Source organism: Glycine max, chromosome 19, assembly GCF_000004515.6.
Source record: "Glycine max cultivar Williams 82 chromosome 19, Glycine_max_v4.0, whole genome shotgun sequence".
Taxonomy (NCBI): Eukaryota; Viridiplantae; Streptophyta; class Magnoliopsida; order Fabales; family Fabaceae; genus Glycine; species Glycine max.
Window position 1 is genome coordinate 44,298,747 of NC_038255.2, and position 19,792 is coordinate 44,318,538.

Genomic DNA, 19,792 nt, shown 5'->3' on the forward strand with positions numbered 1-19,792 from the left:
TACAAAAGAAAGTTCTTTCGTAGGAAGATTTTCTTCATATGGAAGAAAGTTCTTCCGTATGAAGAAAATCTTCATACGAAAGAACATTCTTCTGTAAGGTTTTTTTTTTTTTTTGCAAATTATTTGTAACAAATTAATTTAATGAATTAAATATCTTTTATTTTATTCGGGTTATTATTACAAAATTTAATGCATATTTAATTTGGGTTACTATTACAAAATTTAATGCATTAAATATTTTTGTAATAGTAACCCGAATTAAATATGCATTAAATATTTTTTATTTAATTCGGATTACTATTATAAAATTTAGTGCATATTTAATTCGGGTTATTATTACAAAATAAAAAATATTTATTTAATATATATTAAATTTTGTAATAGTAAAAAAAATTTGTGATAGTAAATATTTTTTATTTTAAAAAAAATATACGGATTAAAAAAATATACAGGTTATTAGCACAACGCTCTAACCAACTAAGATAATCAGTCAATTATGTTATAAAATAAATAATATTACTATACATAACACTAAAATTTCTAATGCATATTTAATGCGCATGTAAATTTAAATAATAAATTTTGTGACAATTAATTTTGATATAAATCATACGAATTATTTAATTCGTATATTTTTAAAAAATAAATAATATTTACTATCACCAATTTTTTTTACTTACAAAATTTAATACATATTAAATAAATATTTTTTATTTTGTAATAGTAACCCAAATTAAATATGCATTAAATTTTGTAATAGTAATCCGAATTAAATAAAAAATATTTAATGCATTAAATTAATTTGTCACAAATAATTTTAAAAAAAACCTTACGGAAGAAGGTTCTTCCTTATGAACCTACAGAAGAACCTTCTTCCATAAGTTCATACGGAAGAAGGTTCCTCCGTATGAAGGTACTCACATTTTTTAAACAAGGACAATTTTACCCATTCATATAATTGCTGAGTGTATTAGCAATGTATCAGGGTGCACCTAGCAACTCCCATGGGGTAGGACCGGACTAGCCCATTTACAAGCTGTTGGTTATTAGGCCCATTAGTGAAAAGAAAAGATGCTTCTTCCTTCTTCACGCTAGTGTTAGGGTTTTTGGTGTTTCTTCTCCTGCACTACACAGTACACACTAAATTGTGCGTTTTAACCAGAAAATCGATGGCTTCTTCTCGGCTTGATTTCTTGTTCTGTCATTTGTGTGGGACATTGCTCACTGTCCCTTCCACTGAGTACGCACAATGCCCACTGTGCAAAACTCACCGAGACATGCAAGGTCAAACCCTCTTCTTATTCTCAAATTAATTCGCATTTATTTTCTTTTTATTAGAGAACGGGCTTTCATATTTACTGTTATTTACTTTAATATTATGTATGGGTACATAAATATAAGTTTCTTCTATTGATGTTTTATGTCTTAACGGAATATCTTTGTCTTCAGATGTTTGTGATAAGGAAATAAGTTTCACAATTCATGATGAGGTATGCTTTATTTCTGTCACCTAATATTTATGATGATGCATTATTAGTATGGTTTATATAACACTGTTCTGTTTCATGTGCTTATGTATGGTCTGGTGAGTTGATAATTGGGTAGGGGTATATGTTCAATTTTTCATGTTTTTTCAAAGAAAAAATGAATATGCCTACTTCAACTATGACTTTGACACATGAATCACAAATCCATGATAAACTGATAGCTTTTAAGTGTGTGTTTAGTTTGGTTCATTTTGAATATAGAATCACTTGCCAACTTCCTGAGAGAGTTTTTGGAATATAAGAGATTGTTTCCTTAGAAACAATTGTTTTCGTACATGCTCTTATACCTACCTTGATTTAATGCCTGTTTGGTTATGCATCGAAAGGAGAAGATATGCGGTACTTTGATGTATTTTCAAGTAGCTTCTGTGTCCTCTTTGAAGAGTTGACGCCAATTCATAGTTGAATGTGCATAATCAAAGCCAATCCAAACACGCACTTACTCTCTGTCCAGGTGGGAATTGGTGAAAAGACCCCCCTTATGGGAGTTTGAGTAGTTTAGCCATTTTGAAATTTGGACCTCGGTTTAGAATTTTAATATCAATGTAGCAATGGTAGAAAGCAGAGCGGAATGAGAAAATGTGACAAAAAGTCAAGCGGGAGAACTTAAAATTTGAGTGTGTTTTGTTTCTGAATATTTCTGATAAGTTAATTAATATCGTGCAAATAGGATACCAAATACATTTATACTTACTAGTTGTAACAGCTTAGGTGACCGGCTTGAGTCTATTGACAGATTCTAGTTGCTATCATATGAACTAGTTAGAGTACTTTAATAAGCCAAATTTGTGATTTCATCGTAACCATGAACATATTTCATTTTATGTTGAGTATTGACAATTGTTCCTTATGTTATCCTGTGCTTGGCAGGATATCAGAAAAGAGCTTGGAATGGAAATAATTGAGGAACATACGGTGATGGAATATTCTTAGGTGATGCATCCTGCAATACTTAGTAGTTTTTTTAGCAGATTTTTGTATGTTTAAATGTTATTGTTTTTTGACAGGTTTGCAAGAAATGTGGAAAATGTGGCCATGGGGAAGCTACCTATTATACTAGACAGGTATCTTTAATGTAGATTTGCCAATTCAATTTGAAGCTCTTATTTAACCGTCTAAATTTATTTATTTTAATCATTCCAATTTCAGATGAGATCAGCAGACGAAGGGCAAACTACTTTCTATACATGTACCGGCTGTGGTCATCAATCTCAGGAGAATTAGTGGTTTAATTTAAGGTTATGCTTAGTTTGGGAGAGAAAAGTGAAAGGAAAAAGAAAGAGAAAGATTGAAAACTAAGATGATTTTTTGGTAGGAGAGAAAATGAAAAGAAAGTTAATTTTTTTTTCTTCTTATTTGATTGTGTAGAAAGGAAAAAAAAAAAGCATGTACGTGAAATGTAATAAATACTTAAAACTTGGAATCAAATGTAGCAATTAATCTTTTTATAAAAAAAATATATTTAGAAGATTTTTTTTGTATAGAATTATTTTTTTAATATATTTATTTTACTAATTATTTTTATTATTTATCACGATATATTAATATTGAATTCTTATTCTCAAATTTCTAACAAAATAAAATAAAAATAAAAGCAGAAAAAATTATAAATAAATGGTGATAAATGTCCATTTTTTGTAAAAAAAATTGAAATATATTTTTCATTTCAAGGAGAAATATAACATTAAATAAAGTTTCTCAGTAGATGAAGAAGAACAAATTTTATCTCAACAAATTAAAGAATTTAATACCAATACACTGAATAAAAAAAGTATTCATAAACAAATGTTAACTTATAAAAAAATGTGTTTTTTTTTATCAACTTATAAAAATAACCAAGAAACTTTATTGAATCAAAATTTTAAACTTAAAAGATCAAATTAAAAATTAAAATATAGATAAGAGACCACAATTCTATCTTAATTTAAAGGAAAGTAATCTTCCTTTGTACTTGGTCTCTATATATTTAATAGAAGTATTGGCAATACAATCTCTATTGCTCTTCTTTATTAACACACTCTAATATTCAACTTCCAACATCCTATTATTAGTTAAAATTTTAAATTACAAAATAATGAAAGACTCATTAAATGAGTTAGAGTCCAAAAAAAATTATAATTTTTAATAAATTTCAGTTAGCTCGAGAGAGTATATTGCTAACATTTTACTATTTTTGAACCTCCAAGTTCCAAATAAGGAAATGTGTTTCCCTTTCCATTCCTCAATTGCTCGTCATCCAAACATCATGTAAGCATAATCAGTGGGGAAGCAAAATGATGATTTAACCATTAAATAGCCAGTCCCCTACATTACCAAAGCACTTAGTGGCCTTCACCGAAAAAAAAAAAAGCACTTATGTGGCTAAGCTTTCTATCAGTAATACACAGTATATAGAACGATGAAAATCAACGTAATGCAAAACACCACAGAACGAGAAAGTTCATCTAAATAGTACAATTTAAACCATAGAACAAAAACTGAGTACAAACTCTACTCTCCAGGTGCAGAGACACCTTGCTTTAGTCTCTCCTTTTTCATCTTCTTCTTTGAAACGGGCTTCTTTTTTCTAGGAGGGAGGGTCTTCTGTGCATATGTGTAGAGCACATAATTTCCAATGAGGAATGTCAAAAGCAACCCACCAACAACCAGGAGGACAATTAAACCCGGATTGAACGCTTTGGATCCAGAATCCTTGATCACATTTCCCTGAGTATAACAACAAAAAAAGGCACTTAATAATGGCCATATCAAGGGGAACTTGGCAAAAATGGAATCGGAAAAAACAATAAAAATGCACTTATTTTAAGATGAAAAAACAAATGCAATTTATCACCAATAACAACTGTTATTCAGAGTCGGTCATCCTGCACAATAACATCAATTATAGTTCTCTTCAAGGGTGAGTCTTCAATCCATTCATGTGAACAATTGATGAATGACTACAATGCGCAACTTCTTCTGATCTTAATACAATTATTGCTCAAAGAACAATCAAATGATTGGGCTTAACAGTGGGTGTGCAAATCTCATTTGATTGAGATCTGAGACCAAAACAAAATATCTAAAATGAACTTATGAGGGTGTGTAAATCATTAAAACCATTTCGACTTCTTTAAACCACATGTGTTGTTTGAAGTTGAACCTAACCACAAACCATTTGTTCAGTAATATCACGATCATCTAAAATCCAAAACATGGATTGGCATCAACATATGCATTGAATAAAAATAATAAATTTTAACCTACACAACAAGGCTCAACGAATCATTGCTCCATCACATCACAAATTCACAATAGTAATGCAACCAACCATTAAATTGCCTAATATAATAGCCATAATTCATAAAAATAAACAATTCAATAATCATAATTAAATCGTTAAATCTGAACATGAACATTTACCAGATCAAAATCCTAGCTGAAGAGCTGAACAATAAATTAAAAAATAAAAGAGGATTCCTAATTTGATTTTCACTGAATTCATAACATTAGAATCGTAACATTGAAAAACTCGGATGGATTTTCATCATGAAGATAGAAAAACTAAGCAAAATTGCTAATGATTCCAAGGATCTGAGAATAAAACACGGCAAGACCACGTGCAAGGTTCGATCTACAACTTCAAGACCCAATTAATTCGTCAAAAACGTGGAAGGAGGAACATCGTGCAGGAATCGATTAAGATCAGATCTAAGTAAAAAACGATGGTAACATCAAATGCTTGCATTTGAATTTGTAAGTGTACCACGCGATCGAACGAAGGAGGAACTTTATCTGCGAAGTCGAAGTCATCGGCCATGGCTTCTGCCAAAACAAACGGGGATTCGGATGCAAAAGTTTGCGGCACGCCTTGAAGAAGAGCGTTCTAGAAACCAGCAACGGATTTATCTAACCAAGTCCAACCAAATCAATATGCGGTGCTTTTTTTTTAGTTGAAAAAGTAATAATATTACTGGTGCAAGTTGGGTAAATAATCACTTTTCCCAAAATGACAAATGCGTCTTAAAAGATAATTAAGGTTAAAGAAGTGAAAGTAAAAAAAAATTAAATAAGAAAAAATATAATAAATAATTAATTTTATATTTACTTTATTAACTTTAAATTAATAATAAAAACTAATAAATTAAATTGAGTCTAAAACAAAAAAAAGTATTTTATAAATTCGTAAATAACTTTTTTGTACTCCAATAAATAAAAATTCAAGTAAAAAAATGTTTATTGTAAATTATTATAATTAAATTAGATTCACGAATAATTTTTAGAAAAAAATTACAATTGCAATAATATTTTTAATTTGTAAAAAACACTCACCTCCTTTGAAATAATTTTTTTAAGGTTATGATTTTTTAAATGATCAGCCAATAAAAAATAATTGTGTATAATTTTAAAAAAATTAATTTAAAAATCAACAAACTTTTATTAAAATTTGTAATTTGATGTCATTGTATATACTAATAGACATTCATATTTTATTATAAAAAATTTATAAAAAAATTAATTAAATAAATAGTGTTTGATTACAGAGAAATAATGATTTTCTTATCGTTTTATAGTAAAGTTTCTTTTTTTTCTGTGTTGATAGCTTAAAAATTATATAACAGAAATAGACATTTATTAGTGAGATATAATTTTCCTAAAATTTTTTTGCAATCATTATAAATTTTTTCAAATTATAATAATTAGTCACAATTTATTTTTAACGTCTTGATACATTTGTCACACTTTTTACACTTTCGGAAACTAAATTTTGTATTTTTATCTTTAAGGGACACATTTATTAGCAGAGTGAGAAAACGAAAAATAAAAAAATATTATATAAAAAATATGCCCCTATGTTGATAATTAGAGATAGTTATATTAACAATCATGAAAAAATATACGGACAAAAGTTAACATTCGAATATATTTGTCGCACTTCTTATACTTTCGGGAACTAAATTTTCTAGAACTCATTTGTTAGCGCATTACACCTTTAAGGATAAAAGTAAGGGTTAAGAGTAAAAAGCATATGGATACTTATATTTTTATAAAAAAAATATATTTCTAAAGTAGGATATAATTATTATTTTTATGTTTAACCTTAATTTTTATTCTTTTTTTTTGGAAGTTTGATAAAAAAATTAATTTCACACAATTTCCTTATAATTTTTTTCTAAAAACATGCAAACTTTATTTTCCTTCCTTTGTTTCGCTGACATAACATGTTAATATAAGTATAAAAATTAAGGATAAAATTGGTCAATAATAAAAAATTTAGGATAAAATTTGCTTAAAAAATGAAAAAATTTAAAAGTAAAATTTGCTAAAAATAAAAAAGTTGAAAAAAATGCAATTATATTAACTTGACACATTAGCATAACCCCCAAAGATAAAATTTATGTTTTTTAAAAATTTAAAAATAAGATACATTAAATTAATTTGTTGAAAGGTAAAATTTATTAAAAAATAAAAATTAGAAATAAATAAGTGCAATTAAATCCATTTTTTTAATTTTTTTTCCTCTCAATTTACCAGATAGTTACTGACAGTAAATATTACCTTTTGATAACGCCAAAATGTTAGTAACAGAGGCAGTTCAAATTTATAGCATGGTAATTTTGTATAATTAACATTATTTTTTGGATACAATTTTATAGCGTGGTTTTTGGCTTAAGAAAAATGTTAATGGCACACTTTTTTTACAATACTACTGACTACAATTTTTTTTATTAATTAAAATTTATTAAAAATTATAAAATTATGTGATTCACTCATTGACATTTGATGATAAATGAGTCTCTCATTATTTTTTGATACAACCATAGACACAAAAATCTAAACACGAATTGCACGTGACGAATATCCAAATAAAATCGAGGATTCATAATAAATAAATTTTAAAGTTGGAATAGACCAATTTATGTGTGAAGACGTGTTTCTAGAAATTGAAATTGAGTATTTTATATATTATCACACCCTCTTATATTTTCATGCCATGGAATTGAAACTCATTATATAATGTGTTTCAAATTTCAATTTTTACAAACATATAAATAAGTCTAAAATATAATATATGATGCTCCAATTTTCTATAATCCACAATTTTGATTCTTCTATTTTAAAATAGAAATATTTAATCTCCTAATTTTAAGAAAATAATAATTTTAGTTTAATATTTAATTTTTCATACATTTTATTTATTTATTTTCTACGTTTAATTAAAATTCTAATTGTAACCTATTCATTTACGATTTCATCAAAAAAATTGATTTATTGATTAAAATATATAAATAAATTGATAATTAAACTAAAATTATAAATTTTTAAAAACTGAGAAATTAGATTAATGATATATATGTCATCATTTATTTTAAATATTTCATTAATATTTTTATTTATTTTTATCTCTTTTCATGTCACATCATAAATCTTATTATATTTATATTTTTTATTTTTTTTTTCTTGTTGAATAAGTTTTTGGGTGTTGATCAATTTTTTTGGGAGAAATTAACTTGATTTGATTTTTAAATATTCCTCACCTTGGAACAGACAAAAAATGATATTGATATCTATTTTGGGTATGCGATCATGGAAGATATTTCTAGCCCAGAAAACGACAGTGTTGCAGTACTTATAATATAGCTGGGTAAAATGGTGATGGTGATAATATAGCTGGGGTGACCAGTTGCTTCGTTATCTCTTCCGGTTTTTAGGCTGAGATGTTGGTGTAGAGTCACTCAATCAAGACCATTACCATTCGCTGAATTCAAAAAAGGTCATGGACTGTGCTGTGAGTCTGTAACTATGGCCCAGCATATGGGAACTCTTCGTCTTGGCCTAATTTAGAATCATTTACTAATGTTGATCAAGTTCAAGTCATTAATTCTTAAAATGGAGTACCCTCTGTTAAAAGATGCATTATGAATATGCAAAAGCTTAGTTAACGGTGGATAATGTTCACAGCTTGACAATTTTGTTCTAATGTTAGTGCTTCTGAGAAACAAGTGTCACAAATTTAAAGGTGCAGATGAGATACCTTAAATTTAGGTTTGACTATAGGTGCACTTTTTCTTATTTTAAACGACCTTAAATAAATTTCTTAATTCTCATCCCTCTTTCCGTGAGAAGCACCTTGGGGATAGGGATGGCAAATAAGAGGTTATAAGTTAATAAACTCCATACATGTTTGATAATATACAATCATTTATTTTTTTAAAAAGAAATTAGTTAACAAGTTATATTTTGGGTGATCTATTTTTCTTAATCGACTTTAAGAATTACAATGTTATATTTAATAATTGCTATTTTTTTTTAAATCTAATTCTTGACCAAAAGTTAAAGAATAATTTTTTAATACTGTGATCCAGTTAAAGACAAGATGTGAATCATCTCACATCAAATTCATTATTTAATAATCATTATACTAAATGATTGTGTTTTTAATGTTATTATATAATTATTAATGTTAAGAATGGTTTTTCAATGCAAGTATGACTGTATGAGTGTATTATATAATAAAGATACAAACATATTGATTAAAGTTATTATCAACACAAGTATTGTGTTTTTGTGTGTATTTTTTTAAATCGTGAAAATAGGAACTATAATACTCTATCCAAATTTTATCCATTTGGGTGACTAAAAAATTCGTGATAATTATTTAGACTAGAATAACCCATGAGAGTACGTCTAGTTTTACATACCGAGTGGTTGATGATTTATCATTGAGTAAATTATAATTATTTCTTATATTTTGTGAGAGAGTGTTACAATTTTGTACGAAGAGCCTCTGCACGAATAACAAAAAACCTAAATTGAACGACTGATCCTTTTTAAAAAAACAAATATTAATTGAAAAATGAAAAATAAAAAATGGAATTTAACAGAATACACATTCTTATGCTTTTGACAAAGACAACTTCGTAACTTTCAGCATTTTCCTTTATGAAATTGCACAAACTTTTTTTGCTTTTGTTTACTTCAACGCTTACTCGTCTTAATTTTTGAAAAATATATAAAAACTAGAATAAATGTAAAAAATAAAAAGAATTTTTATAATTTCATCAAACCTCGACAAATTTGATGTAATTTATTCTTTATTATTATTGATGTGTAAGAAATATCAAGTGTTAATTTTCTTATTCATAATTTGTTTCTACTCTTCTTTCCAAACGCAGTGTGTGGACAAGCTAATATAGATAGGACAGGATAGGCATTGTTCCATTCATGTTATAAGAACAAAGAAGCCAGACATGACACGAATAACGATTTCCCCGGTCATATGTGCGAACAAAAAACAATGGAACAGTCTGATAGGGCTGTCGATTGCTTGTGCATTGCTGAAACCCCACTTGTGAGGCAACAGACATCACAGTAGGGTCCCCTCCTTTAAGTTGTGTATTCATCTTCTTGCTGCCTTATCTACCTAACTTTGTATTCCTCACGACAACAAAACTCATTAACTCCACATTTGGTTCTAATAAGAACCTTCCTAACTCTTCCCTTTTATTGCCTACGAGACAAAAAGGAAACGGCAGAATTCAGAAATCACATTTGCATTGCACCACCTTGCTACCTCTCTCATTATGCTTGCTTTTATTAACATACAGTCATTAAGCCATGACATATACTATATCTCGTGGCGGGCTGGTCACATTTTATGAACTATTGTCAACAAAGTTTGGTCTGGTTGATAAGAAACGAATTCATATATGAAAAGGATGTGAAAACTTTATTGGTAGATAATCTATAAGTACATCTGGAAGTGTTCATTAAGCCTTGGGGACTGGGGACTGCCATGACTCTGGTGAACCCTCAGAATCCAATTCACCAAAACTTTATGGAATCAAAAAAACATTATGAACTATTACTATTACTATAGCTTTTTGCTTAAGTTTGTGAATTGTGACTATTTTTTAGTATTGACCATAACTCATTCTTGGTGGATTTCTGAGGCCACTGTTTTAGCCCAGAACCGAAGATGTTTCTTCATGTTGGCAGATGAACAACGTTTGGGAATTTTCAAATTCAGTAGCGGTGAATCGGGTCTCTTTATAGGCCATGCCTCCGATAAATATGGTCTCATGATGCCTCTCTTTTGTTCCTCTGCTTCGATATGATTTCCTTCAACCGTTTCTGTGGCGTCCATCACACCAAGTCTTTGCAAGCCTGGTATAACGCTCATCATTCTTGGACTAAGACATTCTTTCTTGAACGTGAAACCAAGATCCATAAAACCCTTCACTTCGTCAAGTTCTAGCTCCCCAAGTGTTCTGCAACTTATGGACTTCTGTAGTTTCCTTGCACAAGTAGTAGCTGGTTTCCTCAATTTTCTGTGACGGTTTTGAGTTGATGGTGAGGATGAATGTGAACGAGTTCTGTTATCCAAAAGGTTCATTCTAGTCAACCCGTCCTTCCTTTCCTCTTCATTGTTGATTGAACCATCCTTTGTGGCAGTAAAAATAACAAACAAAAAAGAAGAAAGAATGGCCATGACATAAAATTTAACACATAATAGAATAGATAGAATGTTGATGGGAGGAATAAAAATAACTGCTTTTGAATTATACCTGAAGAGGCACTGACATTGATTCTGATGAGAGTTGTTGCTCTGAAGAGGGTGATTCATCCGTTGAAGTTTCTTCATCTGGTGGAGGTGGTGAAGAAAGAATGGATGATGAGCAAGACACGGATTCTGATGTAGGAACAGGTTTTTTTTCATCTGGTGGAGATGGTAATGAAATAACTGATGCTGTTGGTTCTGAGAAAAGAATAGCTTGGTGAAACCAAAGCCTATCCATTTCTTCTATAATGCATAGAAAGTTTTTGTTTGCCATTGCTTGCGTACTTTGTGTGTGTGTGTGAGAGAGAGAGAGAGAGATTTTCGTAACACTTGGTGGCAGAAGGGAGTAGTAGTGGCCTGTCGGCAGGTGTGGTGGTGGTGAAAAGAAAGAGAAGTAGCTAGAGAAGCGAGTGAAGGCAAATGAACGTGGAGAAGTGTGCGGGACAACCTTAGACAACTAAGGATATGTGGTCACACCATGGACATGGGACATGGATTCTAAACTCCACATCTTCAATGCTCATAAAATGACTCTTCTGTCCATGCTTCAAAAGGAGAATACGATGCTCTATACATGCATGTCAAATCATATGCTAGAACAAGTTAGATCTAACCAAGTTGAGTGGGTTCATGATTCATCATCACTAGCAAGCAATAAGAGACCAACTCAAAGCCAAAGGACCCCAAATAAATTGTTTCTTGTCAGTAAATCCAAAAGTTTCTTAAAATTTGTAAAAAAAAGAGCAAATACATGAAGGTAATTGATCCAAATATGGATTCGGGCATCTTAACATTACAGTTGTCACACCAACAAAATCCGATTTGCAAGCTGGTTAAGTTCAATAGAATCAGGATGGGGTATACCGACATGGAAAAAGTACTACTAATTTTGCATGATTGGCTTCACCCCAGAGACACCACTTATGGGGTTAAGACCTTAGTCAAGTAATAGTGACAAGAAAGAAAATTGTTTTTATTACCACTTGCAGTCTTCTCATTCTGGATGTGCTCAGGTGACTGCTTATTGATCTTTGGAAGCTATTAAGAAAATTCATCCTTGCATATGATGACTCCCTGTCCTCACCAAATACGACAAGTAAATGAACTTTACAAGAGGATTTTCTTGTTTATATGCTTTTAAAATCCCCTTCAACAAAATAAATAAATAAACAAAAGAAAAACGTTTAAGGGAATAAGGTGTGGTTATTCCTTAATTTTTAATTAGAGTTATGGTTTTGAACTGAAATAATATACCAAGTTTTCTATCTTGTAAGTGTCACATAGTTGATAATATACATTTGAGTTTATAAAGAAGGATTTAAGTTCAATTTTTGTATATCTTTAAAGAAATGTAATAAATTTAAGTGTGATTAAGTTTCATAAAAAAATAATCTCACAATTAGTCTAAAAAAATCAAAATTTATAAAAATATCTTAAAATTCAATTGAGTAGAAAAAAAAAACCTAATTATAGTACTACAAAGAAATAATATTGTTGTATTCACATCAGATTTTACTATATTATATTAGAAGTACAAACTAATGCATGGATGCAAGAGATTCAAACATTAACGCAATTTACACTACTAAAATCGGAAGTTATTAATATGTACCCAAAATGAATATGACGTCCAATAGAATCAATACTATTTAAAGTTCTAATTCATTATGTACCCCTCAGATTTGGCAATACTAATTAAACAACACATGGTGGATCACTTGATGAGCTCGCCTTTGTTTTCTCCATATGCTCCAATTCTTCTACAATTTCTCCTTCATCAGAGGAACGAATGCTTTCACAAAGTGTGGAAGAAAAATCAGGGGCACTCTTATTTTCTTGGCTCCATTCTGAGGACATATTTGTGTGCCTAAAACTAAAAGACTTGAGTTGTTCTCGGTTCCTCCTTCTCTCCCTAACCTCAAGATGCCACTGCTTCAGCATTTTAGCCAATGCTTTGCTCTTCACTTCTGAACCCATCTGTAACAATCCAATGTAAAGACACTCCCACATGAGATAGAAAGTGCTAAGTGTCTGTTTGATTTCTCAATGCAAAGTATCAAAATTGATTTTGCTTTCTATCGAACATGATTTCAGTAAGGATACAAATGTATAGTTATTGTTAGGTAAAATTAGTTGTCTCCAAATCGTGGTATGTGTAGAAGTAATAAAAAGTGACTTTTGCATTAAATTGAAAAATCTACACTAAGTTTTACCATAAACTTGCTTTTAGGATAAAGGTATATAAATCAATTTTAATCATAATTTATTTTATAAAATTAATTTCATCCAAGATCAATTTTATAAATACTCACCCGAACACAGTCACACACTAATACATCAATGTCTAAATAGAGTTTACCTGTGCCACTAGTGCATAGAGGGGGAGAGTAACATAGCTGCATAGGACTTGAACGGCTACCCTGATGAAATAGTAAATCAGAATGTCACCGAGGATTAAGAAAATTCACCCCAGGAAAATCAACATGCCAAAAAAAATTATAATAAATTGTAGGCTGTCATTACGCTATCACCACCCTTATGATTGTAAATGTTCTGTGTTCGTGGTAGCAAGAATTTATTCCAAACTGTGTCTGGCAATTAAGAAAACAATATAGAAATAAAGAGAACGGTGTTAAGGTAATAATAGATTGGATCAATATTTCTGATGTTATTTTTCTTTTTTAAAGAAGCAAGTAGAAAGGCAACTTACTGATACCCATATAAAGAAGGCAAGCTCGAATGCATTCTGTCAGGATCAAATTAGTTTAATAAGTGATTAATTATGTCATCATGGATATCACAAACATGCTTCGTGTCAAATATTCATGAACATACATAGAAGAAGGTTTACCACGAATAAAGTGTAATGTAGGAGTGTTAACACAAATCCTGGATGGCCAAACCAGAAGAATTTGTCACTTGGACAAACAAGTGGGGTCCCCTTGGTCACATTATTGACATCTTTCATTTTAAGAGCCATTTGGTCGACAATGACTTCAAGTTTAGCTCCCACAACCAGAACCAGCTGTAAATAAAATGCAGGGAAAGCTGAATTAGAAGCCATGCAGATATTCATTTTTATTTAGACAAACAAAAGAAACTGCAACGTGCTTATTACTCACCAAGAGGGGAACATAGGATAACCAGAGATACACATGCCAGCCTAATGTAGTTCACACAGAGAAAAATAACTAGTGACTTAGACATAGATAAAAATTTTTAAAGAATAGAAATGAAAGAGGGAAACATTCTAACCATGTACGTCCACCAGCAAAAAAATAACAACAGTGAACCACATCACAGGGCTGCCACAGAACACACATAACATGCGATTAGATGAACACAACACAACTAAGATCATTGATCACTATGATTGGGCGAATTGACTGAAGTATCTTAATTGATAAAACACATAATTGAGTAGGCAAGTGACAACCTAATGCTCACTATGATTCTGAAATCTTCCTCAAGTGACTGTTCAATGTAATTTTGGAAATCGAAGTCGTTGTTCCTAGCTGAAAAGTGAGCCTGAGTGGTGCATGGAACATCTTAATGAAAGGTTTAACTATGATAATAATAATAACAATAATAATCATAGAGTTTGAGATTTGTTGGCTAATGAAATAGGATGATGTGTGTTATGTGTACTCAACTGATATGAAACCATGCCTCAAGGTGAGATAATCAACTTTTTCTACTGAATGGTAGAACTGTCTGAAAAAACATTTCTGTCCAAATTTCACAAATTCATGAAATACGTTAGCCATAAAAAAAAAAAACTCTACTCCGTATCCCTGATTTTATCAATTATTCATTTTAAACCAAATCAATCAAGTTAGTCATTTCCTCGTTAATTACATTTTAAGTATCGCTGATATAATTAATAGGAGAAATATAGAAATGTTGCAAATGTATCAAATCAGAAGTTAGGAAAAAGGCTTACAATCCAAACATATAATGGTGATGGCGTACGAGTAGATATGTGCCGTCTTCCAAATGTTGTTTGCCTTGTATATCTGAATCTATTAGGGTCTGATTGTCAACCATGAACGTTAAAAGGGTCAATTTGCCAACAAAAAGCGTCATAGCACATTGTCTATTCTATTATGCAAATGAAATAGTTGGCATCATCCGAAAGGAAATGGAATCATGGACATACATTCACAATATGAACAAAATAATAGAAACAAATTACAATATGGTAGACGTAACTGAAAGTTGATTTTAAGAATGCTAGCAGAACTTAATAATTCTTTGATTAATGGGTGAAATCTCAAGTCAACTTTTTAAAACAAAGTTTATTCTTTATTAGTGAAATCAATGAGAAAAAAGGTATTAAAAATAAGCGTTGATAAGAATTTTTATGACTAGTTAATATTCAATTATTCTGTTGGGATGATTATCCAGATGCAGAGCAATCAGCATCGCTATCATCACTAATTCAACGTCAAGTTGTGGGAATTCTGGAAAAAGAGCGTCTTAATGAGTCAGAGCCATTCAAATCTTTGGTCCATAGGTGGACAATTTCAGAAGTAGTTTTAGCGCATCTATTACGGCATTTGGAGTTTTTTTTGTTTTTGTTTTTATTACACTTGGAGACAAAATTATAAAAGAATTTAACCAAAAAACACAACATAAAAGAAAAAGAAAAAAGAATACATTCAACAGCATACATTTGTTGTTTGTAAGCAATGAAAATCAAAATATGGAATTGTACGTAGTAAAGACAAAGTGAGCGAAGTTAGAGCCTTTCATTCATAATTATTAAAATGGGGACCCCTTTATATATTTGATTAATTATAAATTTCTTAATTAATAAATAAATATATTTTTATATTTATATATTAGATATATAATTTTAATATATCATTTTAATTAAATTTTGATTAAGTTATTACCGCATTACTACAATTTTAAGTGAATATGTATATACTCATCTTTTGACAGAATCTTTAATATTATAACTTTATACTAAAAATTAAATAGCTAAAAAATTAATAATAATTTGTATGTCAATAATAATTTTTTCAGGCAATAATATAGTATTTTGATGTTCATGAGAATTAAACCGTTTCCAAAGAATGCACCGCTCAAGCAAAAAAATGTTTTTTTTTTCTGTTTTTATAAAAATCAATAATTCTTTATCTTTCCAATCAATACTGGCAAGTGCGTGTTTTATTTTAGGTTGGGTTATTCAAAATCACGTTGAAAAACTAATTAATTTGATTGGCTCATGATCAGGCATAGCACCCCCAAAGTAAAATGTTAAGTATCTTTCGAAATTCAGAACTAGTATGATCATAAAAAAAATTAACTAAGGAGCTAGATCAAGGCTGCTGATACCAAATATAGAATACTAAAAGTTGGGGGCGTTAGCTTCTATGGATTTTTTAAGTTCATATATGCACACAAAAATAAGTATTTAGTTCTTCTTATTTGTAAGAAGGAGACAAATATTAAAAAATTTATAAAAACTTATTTCATCAATTAATTGAGGTAAATCTCTTTAGTAAAACAAGTACTTGGTTTAAGTCTATGAATATAATTATTTTAAAACTTATATTAATGATTTTCATAATAAAGCTTATCAAAATAAGTCATAAACTCTCATGTAATATGATCTTATGAAATAAATATTTAATTAGGTTATTTATTCAAAAGCAACTTTACCGTTGGCAATTTCATATTCAACTGTTTGGGTCTCTTCATCCCATGCTTTCCAGTGCCTCATCTGCACGAGCGATTCAAATGATATTGGAAAGTCATAGATGAATTAATTGGCAGATACAAAAAATATGGATATTTATGAATTACAGTTTGATTTTATGTGAATATTTTTATCAACAAACTATCCCATAAGCTTAAGTTTAAGTAAGAACACAAATAATTTTATAACTAACACGCATTAAGTTTTATTTAAAAGAACGGATAAACAATAATCAATCTCTAAATTACATTATCGTTGAGTGAAAACAACATACATAATTTATATCTTATTAATAAATGTCCAACACAACATTTAATTTAAATATACATGCAAAAACTATTTATTATATTTATATAAATGACCAGAAAGTGTAGTTTAGAGATGCTCACGACTCAACTCAGGTAGTTTTGACGAGTTCGAGTTTAAAAATTAGATTCAATGCATTTTTTAGAATAATTTTGGGTTAGTTTTTAGTCATCCCAAGTCCGAACACAGTCCAAAATTTAACATTCTTTTAAAAAAGTATATTTTTTTAAAATAATTATATATTAACAATACAATTTTTTTCCTTAATAAATAATATTTTATATACCATGTTATTAAATTTAACTTGACAAGCGGAAAACATACATTATTGATATCGTGCGTGCCTATTCATTACATTTTTTATTTTTTGGAATTGGATTTGCTGCATAGTGTACAGGTAATTGGTGTAGTTTTTTTTTTTTTTTTAAATTCTTTTTATATCAATTTAACTAATGTTTGAGGTTGAAATAAAATAGTGGACCAATTTTCAATAGCAGTTAAAGGATTAAGAAGTCTTAAAAGAAGTGAAGATGAAGTAGGGATATATATATCCCGTTTATTATTGTTAAAGATATGAATTTAACTTGAAATATATATTATAAAATATCTTAATTAATTACGTATATTAATCTGGAGGATATATTTAACTTAAATCGATGTTGTTTAATTAAAATAATATCAACTTGGAGACAAGTGTTTGATTTTTTTTGAGTTTTCATATGTACCCATGACTTAGAACAATTATCTAATTATTTCACCTGCCAAATACTATTACGTAAGACATTTTATGCCTACAGATATCTCCAAGTATGCATCTTTTACACACTCTGACTTTGTGATTGCAGGGCTTGCTTCTCACCGAAACTCCTTTTGCTGAAGCATCCACCATGTTTCACACACACACATATATGATTTAACTAGACAAATGTTAATATATGTAGATGATATTTACAACATATTAACCTAGTTTTATTCTAAATATTTCGAGTGTTAATCGAATTGAATACGAGTTCAAATAATTCAAATTAATGACTTTAACAAAATTCTTAGTTAGATTGAGACAAAAATAAACTCATTCTAACCCATTCCAGTCACCCCTAATCTCGGCAAATATTAGTTACTATATGTTAAGACTTAAGAAGTAAAAACCTCCAGAAAGCACACAAGAAACTAAGAACTCAGAACTCAGGCACTACGTGTCCGTGATTCTTACCTTTGCCCTTGCCAGAGACACGGTGAGAAAACTGTACACAATTTGCATGAGAGCTAGAACAAAAATGAACATATGAAGTTGATGGATTCCATGCTTTGATACTAAAGCAACTTTACTAGCCTGCATGCAAATCAAGTTCACTTTGATCAAGAGACAAATTAAAAACTCGGTTCGACTCACAGTATATATTACCTCTATATGCATTTCTTACTTTAGGATTTAAATGATTAATTAATTGATCACGTAGAGATGTAATTATATATATATATACATACATTTTTGGCACTGCAAGAATCCAAAATTGCAGTATCATTGGAAGTTAGTTTACGACATGGAAGCATCGTATCTGCAGCCCTCACTGGTATGCAGATTTCTATTATAGCGTCTTGAGTTACTGTCAACAAAAGCGACATGAATCCTAAGATCATCAACTCTGCAGCAAACAACGACAAAGGGAAACCTTATCCAAATATCAAAACATTATATAGTTATACCTATTAAGACAAATAAATGATAAATCATTATTAAATAACCCCCCTATATTAACCTGATTTAAGCCTCTCTATTGCTTCAACCAAATCGCTCCTCCGATTTTTCCTCAACCACTACATCCATACATAGATAGACATAACTATATAATCAGATTATGTATACATATAAGTAACAAAGCAAAGGTAATTAGTATAAGGAACATTATATATAAGGTTCTGACTTGGATTATAAGATGAATGAGATGCTCCAAGATGATTGAGATGGAAATAAGAATGAAAGAAACAAGGGCAATTGCCCATGTTGGAGTGTGTTGTAGAGAATAACCGGATGCGTACCCTGCTGCCATGTCCACCTAGTTCTAGTTTTTTTTGTTTCGTACAGTTGAAACTATATATAAAATTATTCAAGGTACCATGATTCTGTCTCTCTCATATATATCACTCTCCTTTGTTTTCAAAGCTGGACAAATTTTCCATCTACCCACATGCTACTTAATATGCGCCACTCAAGTCTTTTCATGAATAATATTGTCTATCTAAAATCATTAAGTGATGTGTATACGTGACTTTTTGCCTCTTTTTTTTTCTTCAATTCCTGTCAGTTTTGTCATTCATGAGAATTCGCCCATGGAAACACCTTAACACGGTTCAGTTCCAGACTCCTGCCAACTGAGGAAACTAATTGAAAGGAACTTTCTGCTTGTAAAAGACACAAATTGTCAAGAATAAATCTTTCAAGTCCAATTCGACGCGAAAGCTATAATAATTACCAAGAGCAACCCAAAGGCAAAACCAGTATTTTAAAACTAGTTCTATTATTTAAATACCATATTGTTGATACTGCACTTATATTTATATAGTAGACATTTGTTTTCATTTTCCTTATTTTTTCATCCATACAAATCTCAAAAAAAAATCTCAAAAATCCCTCTTTTATTGAAAGAAGATTTTTCCTTATAAAACAACTAAATTTAATTGCACTTTCGC

The 19,792-nt window shown here is 29.8% G+C and overlaps 3 protein-coding genes and 1 pseudogene across 3 annotated transcripts; 1 reads left to right on the forward strand and 3 right to left on the reverse strand.

Annotated features, from left to right (window-relative positions):
- The first annotated feature begins 1,080 nt into the window (after nucleotides 1–1,080).
- Nucleotides 1,081–2,902, forward strand: LOC100802043 (DNA-directed RNA polymerase I subunit RPA12-like; annotated as a pseudogene).
- Nucleotides 2,903–3,808: 906 nt separating this feature from the next.
- On the reverse strand, nucleotides 3,809–5,532 carry LOC100305877 (DNA-binding protein S1FA). Its single transcript, XM_003554319.5, has 2 exons — nucleotides 5,293–5,532; nucleotides 3,809–4,253 (listed from the first exon to the last, which is right to left on the reverse strand). The coding sequence occupies exons 1-2, from the start codon at nucleotides 5,344–5,346 to the stop codon at nucleotides 4,038–4,040; spliced, it is 270 nt and encodes an 89-aa protein (XP_003554367.1). The 5' UTR covers nucleotides 5,347–5,532; the 3' UTR covers nucleotides 3,809–4,037.
- A 4,704-nt stretch (nucleotides 5,533–10,236) lies between these two features.
- Nucleotides 10,237–11,635, reverse strand: LOC100786645 (uncharacterized). Its single transcript, XM_003553495.5, has 2 exons — nucleotides 11,096–11,635; nucleotides 10,237–10,971 (listed from the first exon to the last, which is right to left on the reverse strand). Exons 1-2 carry the CDS (start codon nucleotides 11,360–11,362, stop codon nucleotides 10,459–10,461), a joined length of 780 nt encoding a protein of 259 aa, XP_003553543.1. The 5' UTR covers nucleotides 11,363–11,635; the 3' UTR covers nucleotides 10,237–10,458.
- An 842-nt stretch (nucleotides 11,636–12,477) lies between these two features.
- LOC100787201 (MLO-like protein 3) lies at nucleotides 12,478–19,152 on the reverse strand. Its single transcript, XM_003553496.5, has 15 exons — nucleotides 19,027–19,152; nucleotides 18,862–18,919; nucleotides 18,590–18,747; nucleotides 18,315–18,434; nucleotides 16,759–16,819; nucleotides 15,032–15,120; nucleotides 14,742–14,816; nucleotides 14,525–14,616; nucleotides 14,344–14,393; nucleotides 14,211–14,251; nucleotides 13,940–14,113; nucleotides 13,799–13,834; nucleotides 13,612–13,679; nucleotides 13,448–13,508; nucleotides 12,478–13,065 (listed from the first exon to the last, which is right to left on the reverse strand). Exons 1-15 carry the CDS (start codon nucleotides 19,150–19,152, stop codon nucleotides 12,784–12,786), a joined length of 1,491 nt encoding a protein of 496 aa, XP_003553544.1. The 3' UTR covers nucleotides 12,478–12,783.
- Nucleotides 19,153–19,792: the final 640 nt, after the last annotated feature.